Source organism: Tamandua tetradactyla, chromosome 6 (genome assembly GCF_023851605.1).
Source record: "Tamandua tetradactyla isolate mTamTet1 chromosome 6, mTamTet1.pri, whole genome shotgun sequence".
NCBI lineage: Eukaryota > Metazoa > Chordata > Mammalia > Pilosa > Myrmecophagidae > Tamandua > Tamandua tetradactyla.
The window spans coordinates 60,733,547-60,739,756 of record NC_135332.1 but is presented as its reverse complement, the minus strand read 5'-3'; the positions used below and the strand labels follow the sequence as shown (position 1 = coordinate 60,739,756).

Here is a 6,210-nt window from a genome sequence, read left to right as displayed (position 1 = left end):
CAATGATTAAGCTTTAAACCTTTTCACAAATTTCTAAACTTCTATCACAATCACTTAGCTTGCACTTACAGACCACAGGCATGGGGGTGTGTGGTGTGTTTCAATTTATTTATTTTTTAACACAAGCTGTGCTGGTTTGCAACTGTTCTGTACCCCAGAAAAGCCTTGTTCTTCTAATCCTGATTCAATATTATAGGGTGAGACCTCTTGATTAGGTTGTTTCCATGGAGATGTGACATGCTTAACTATGGGTGTGACCTTTTGATTAGATGGAGATGTGACCCTGCCCATTCAAGGTGGGTCTTAATTAGTTTACTGAAGTCTTTAAGAGAGCTCACAGAAAGGGTTCAGAACCAACACAAGGCACAGCCATTTGGAGATTCTTGGAATGCCAACAGAGATGCTTAGAAAAGCCGTATGAAACCAGGTCACAGACAGTTGAAGATATGAACTCTCCAGCCCCGGGAGATGGTAAGCTAAGAGATGAAACCCAGAGTTTTGTCCCAGAGCAGCTAAGTCAGGACCCACAGATGCTGAGAGAGAAAGTCACTGGAATTAGAAGCTGGAAGAAATGGAATCGGGAACAAGGATTAGCAGATGCCAGCCATGTGCCTTCCTATGTGACAGACATTGGCCTTTTGGAGTCAAGGTATCTTTCTCTGGATGCCTCAGTTTGGATATTTTTAAGGCCTCAGAATTGTAAACTTGTAACTCAATAAATTTCCTTTATAAAAGCCAATCCACTTCTAGTTTATTACATTCTGGCAGCTTTAGCAAACTAAAATACAAGCTCATTCACCAGGATACAAAATCCATCCATATATTTCCCACACCTGAATTACAAACTTGAAAGCAGGGTAATACATTTTATAACTCCTAGTAGTTTTAACCATACATAATTAGCATCAGCAAAGGCAGAGGGCAAGAACTGTAAAATTCTCACCCTGACTTGCTGTCAGACAGGACAGTCGCCAATACCCCTATAGGTCAGTGGTTCCTCCTCTGAATGATGGAGATAATAGGGCAGCTATGAAGATATTTGGGAAAACCATGGATACATGAGAAAGCCTGGCGCACTTAAACTTTTGGCTAGGACACAGTTGTGGCAAAAGGCAGAAGCGGTAGTAGATAGCTAAGGATATAACTTTATTGGAAACAAGGAGTTGTGGGGGGCGGAGGGCTAGGAATCAAGCTCTGGGGCAGACGGTGGCTTCTCATCATCGGGAGGGCAATCAATGAAGTCAGCCAGCATGGCAGCTGTGTCATCCTGTTCCTTTTAGGAAAAAAGACACAAGATTCTAAACAGTCACTCACACACACAGATACAGAAGATTGGGTCAGGCTGAGGACAAAGCTCTCCCCAACACAAGCAGCTGCAACCCCTCTTCCCATTTCCCTCTTTCCCCACGTAGAGCTGCCCTCCCTGCCTGGGTCTCTCACCTTTTCCTGGAGAGCTGATGCCTCTGTCTCTGTTTCCGTCTCTTCTTCTGCAGGTGTCTCTGGGAGAGGTGATGCCTTGTCACCCCCACCCTCAGTCCCCTCTTCCAGGAGGGTTGGGGGGGCAAAGGGCTCTTCTTCAACAAGCTCCTGAGGAGGAGAAGGCCCTGCTGTGGGGCTTCCCCCTTCCCTTTCCACCTCCCCCTGGGAGGGGAGTACCTCAGGGGCCAGTGTGGGGGCGGTCTCAGCCCCATCCTCCTCCTCGGCCCCAGGCTCCTCCACTTCCAGCAGCAACCCAGGTTCTGCCTCGGGCTCAGGCTGTCCCTTAGGGGACTCTGAGGCCGGCAGAGCTGCAGGCAGGCTTGGGGGTGGAGGTGCACCTTCTTCTACCTCTCCTCCTGCTGAGCCAAACTCCAACTCTTCTACCTCTTCCAACTCTTCTTCCTCCTCCTCATCTTCTTCCTCCTCTTCTTCCTCTAATTCACCTTCCTCTTCCTCAAATTCCTCCTCAAACTCTTCTTCCTCTTCTTCCTCTTCAAAATACTCTTCTTCATCCTCCTCTTCTTCCTCAAAATCTTCTTCTTCCTCCTCCTCTTCTTCTTCCTCTTCTTCCTCTTCCTCCTCTTCCTCCTCCTCATCATCACTGCTATTGATATTAATGACTGTCAAATCTTCTTCTAGGGCTGGAGGTCCACCCCCTCCGGGAGTCCCTTCAGGGACCAACTGGGGTGGTGGGAGTGTCACAGGACCAGGAACAGGAGGGGGTGGGGGAGGTGGGAGGGGCCCTGGAGCTGTGGGAAGCTCTTCAGGCTCCTCCTTGGCTGGCACAGGAGGGGAGGCTGTGGGTGGCCCAGCAGGGGTCACAGGGGGAGGTGTGGTGCCTGATGGTGGCGGGGGAGGCAGGGGTGGCAGCCCTTCAGGCACAATCACCACACTATCATCAGAGTCGCTCTCCAAGGAGATCTCCACATCAGACGCCTCCTCCTTATCATAGTGAACAAAAGCTGGTCTGGGAACTCTCCCGCCAAACGTCTCTTCTGGGGGTACAGGAGGTGGGGGCGTGCCACCAGGGGCAAGGATAGGGTCCTCATTTGAACTAGCCCGGTGGTTCTCAGGGCCAGGTAGGAGCCGAGGGGGTACAGATACCAGGCCTGGGACAGAGAGGCCTAGGTGGTTGGTGGTGGCAGGAGGTCCAGGGCGTGCCGAGGGCAATGGGCCCACTGAGGGCAATGGGCCCGCTGAGGGCAGGGGTCCTGCTGGGGGTAGGGGGCCTACAGGGGGCATGGGGCCTGGGGGATGGAAAGGTGTGGCCCTGAATGGAGATGGGGCCTCAGGAGGTGGGACTGGGGCAGGTGTGGGGCAGGTGCCCATGGACTGCAGGGGGGGAACTCGGGGGTGGGTCAGAGCAGCACAGGTCACAAGTGCTTCTGAGCAGAAAGAAGAAACCTAAGGAAGAAAAAAGGACAAGCATCAGGAACACAAAGTTCCATGGCACTGGAAGAGGAATGTCTGCCAGCACTAGAAATTAAAGAGGCTGATGCAAGTAGAATGAGCACTGACCTCAAGGCTGTCTTCTCGCTGGCCAAGGGAGAAAGCTTGGAGGGCACAGGCAAGAGGAGGTGGGCAGCGAGGAGAAGGTGCCAACAGTAGTGCCAGCAGCAGACGATACAGTTCACGGCGGCAGCGGGAACTGGTATATGGAGAGCTGCCTAGGACCTCCCCTTGCTGGACACCCATGACCAGAGGTAGGATCAGATCATGTAGTCTCTGCAAAGGGTAAAGGACACAACTAACAACATGACCAAGGCCACCCAACCCTTTTCCAGAGCCTATTACCAATGCCTGAATGGACACATCTCTGGGCACAGCGGTCCCCTCCCCAATCTCCACGGGGCCAGGTTCCACTAACCCTATGAGTCTCCTCCTTGATGAGAGGCCCACACATGAGGATGGTCCGGCTGAGGCCTGGGGAAGGAGAAAGGCTGTGTGAAAGGCAGGCCACTAACATGAGTGATGGCTTTGGACTCTCAAAGCCCAAGGCATCTGGCTGTGCCACTACCTAATTCGGGCAAGTCAGTTATCCTGAGTCTGTTTCCTCAACTACAAAATAAAGATCATAAAAGTATCTCTACTACATGAAACTACTGACAATATTTAAATGAGATAAGTTTATAAAACATTAAGAATGTATATGTATTTGGGGAGAGAGTTGGCTCTTCCCTTCGCATGGAGAGGACATAGTGACAGGTGGCAAGCAGTGAATACATGGAACGCAAAGGAAAGTTACCCATTAACTGCATCGTATCTGACTAGAGTCTGTTGCTTACAGACTGTGTTGGAAGCAGGAAGCTCTCCTAGGCAACTTGCCTGGGGAAAATGTAAATTCCACAGGGCAGTGATCTTTTCCCCAAGTGCCCAGAACAGCACCTGGCATACAGAGTAGATAACACACACACAAAAGTGTTGAATAAATGAGATAAATGAGATCTTGGAAAGATAGTGTAAATTACCAAAAACCCCAAAAAGAAGCATTCCAGGTTCTACCTGGAGCCCTGGGAAATGTCTTGGATGATGCAGGGCTCTGTTTGGCCTCGTCTGTGGGCTTTTAGCTGGCTCTGCATTTTATCTACTCCATCCATTGGTCTGGAAGTTCTAACCTCAGGCCATCCACAGCCCCATGGCCCAGGGCACAGCTCTCACCCACCTCTCAGCGCAGCTGCACACACATCACTGTTGGCATTGCTATCCCCTTTCCGATGGCTGGGCGGGGTTATAACCTCCCCCATATCCAGCTTTAGCTTCTTAGGGGCGCTGGGCTTCCCAGTATGTAAACCCCCATCAGGGCTCCCCCGGGGGCTGCGCAACTGGTGGTGGAAGGAAACACAAATCACATACATAAATCAAAAGGAAGGTGAGACAGAAAGGAGAGAGCTTGGTGAGGAGGCACATTGCCCTGAAGACATAGTACGACTCTTGGGACAGGAGCTGAGACCTCACTCACCTTAATGGCATCAGCTGCAGGTGAGATGTCACTAAGCAGGTGAGTCAGGAGAGCCTCTGCAGAGGCTCCACCCTGAAGCACTCCTGCCGCGGCCCCACATACCTGCACCCATAACTCTAAAACAGCGTATACCTTGGTTCGCATGATGCTATGGGGTGAGCAAAAAGAAAAGTCATGGAGGAAGAGTCTATGGTCAGATCCTACCCTTCCTCCCTCCATGCTCCCAAACCTTCTGATCCCCCAGCCCAGCTGCCTCCCCTTCCCCACCCTTCCTTGGTGGTCACCTGTAAGGCCTCTCCTGGCCAGGGGAAAGGGTATCCCTACCCATGCTCCAAGCATTGAGGACCTGGGGGAGCAGGCGGCTGATCAGGCCCCCAAAACGTAAGAGCCGGCTTCCACACCTGGGAGGCAGAGACAGAATGACGAGCCCTCCCTTCCTTCATGTCCTGGCCCCTTCATCACCCCATACCCAATCACACTCACGCAAGGATGAGGGCAGAGAGTAGGTCCAAAGCTTCAAGATGGACAGAGGGCAGCAGCAGCAACCGCAGAGGACCATCTCCAAGCAAGCTCTGAAGAAATAATTGGCAAAAAATAAGGAGTGGGATGAAGGGAGATATTGAGAGAGAGAGACATGCAGACAGAGTAACTGTGTGTGACTATGTACACGTATACACAAATGTGAGAGACCTCACCTCACCTAACTCTTAACAAAATCAAAACTTCCATCTTCTTGGAAGAGCAACATTAAGCAACAAACAAATAAACAAAAAATACTAAAAAGAAAATAAATAATTAAAAAAAAAAATCAGACCCTGAAAAGGAAGATCAGGGGAGGATGCCTGAGCCTTTCAGCAGAGAATCAGCTGATCCTCAAACTCACCCTCTCTTGGACAGCATTTCTTAAATGTGTTCCCACCGTATGTGAGAAAACCCAACTTATCACTGTGTGTATGTATTAAGGGAAGCAAAGGGAATAATGGCATTTAAATAAAAGTAAGGAGATGTCCAGGACAACTTCAGGGATAAAATTATTTGGGGTTATTTCAAGATTCTAAAATGCCTTCCAGCAGGTGGGCAACTGTGGCTTAGTGGCAGAGTTTTTGCCTGCCATGCTGGAGAACCAGGTTCGATTCCCAGAGCCTGTCCATACAAGAAAAAGAAACAAAAAGAGTAGCCTGCCTCTATAAAGTATGTTCCACGTTATGTGAGCAAGGGCCACAAATAGAGGGCAAACTCTACTTACTATATTCTTGCCAGTGACACTAAGGGTACGGCAGATGACATCCAGAATTTCCTGCACAGGGACGGACACAGGAGCCCCAAACTCAGAACTAAACAGAGAAACAGAGCAGAGAGACCCTCAGTGCAGGTTCTCAGCCTGATTCCACATCCCCACCCTCAATCTCCCACTGCAGGATGAACCCCCAACTTTGGGCCCTTGCTCCAACACTCACACACACCTAAGCATAAGCCCCAGGCAGCGGGCAAGTCCAGAAAACCTCTGTCGAAGCTGGAGAAGGGCATGGGCGTCACCATCTTCTGAGGGGGAGAACAGCATCTCCACTCCAGGGCCTTCATACTGCACAGGAGCTAGAAAGAAACATATCCACCTTGTACATACTGTCTTTCTTCCTTCCCCTCCTTTTTCATTGTGGTGAATGACCCACCCCATATTCTAATCCATGTTGCCTAGAAACCAACTGCCCTGCCTCTCTGGGCCACCCTCCTTCCAAGTTCCCCAACCCCTGTCCCACTGACTACCAGCCATG

The 6,210-nt window shown here is 50.5% G+C and overlaps 1 protein-coding gene across 9 annotated transcripts in view; it reads right to left on the bottom strand.

The window, feature by feature from the left end:
- Nucleotides 1–1,125: 1,125 nt before the first annotated feature.
- Nucleotides 1,126–6,210, bottom strand: part of PELP1 (proline, glutamate and leucine rich protein 1) — a 78,734-nt gene continuing 73,649 nt past the window's right edge. For 8 of the 9 annotated variants that reach the window (XM_077165680.1, XM_077165682.1, XM_077165681.1 and 5 more), the window contains 10 exons: nucleotides 5,902–6,031; nucleotides 5,685–5,772; nucleotides 4,922–5,010; nucleotides 4,723–4,839; nucleotides 4,439–4,586; nucleotides 4,142–4,301; nucleotides 3,347–3,402; nucleotides 2,998–3,204; nucleotides 1,441–2,883; nucleotides 1,126–1,273 (listed from right to left, as the gene is read on the bottom strand). In XM_077165680.1, coding sequence (XP_077021795.1) covers nucleotides 1,181–1,273; nucleotides 1,441–2,883; nucleotides 2,998–3,204; nucleotides 3,347–3,402; nucleotides 4,142–4,301; nucleotides 4,439–4,586; nucleotides 4,723–4,839; nucleotides 4,922–5,010; nucleotides 5,685–5,772; nucleotides 5,902–6,031 — 2,531 coding nt within the window. In that variant the 3' untranslated portion in view covers nucleotides 1,126–1,180. The remainder of the gene's footprint in view (nucleotides 1,274–1,440; nucleotides 2,884–2,997; nucleotides 3,205–3,346; nucleotides 3,403–4,141; nucleotides 4,302–4,438; nucleotides 4,587–4,722; nucleotides 4,840–4,921; nucleotides 5,011–5,684; nucleotides 5,773–5,901; nucleotides 6,032–6,210) is intronic. The other variant, XM_077165679.1, reaches the window with a different exon arrangement.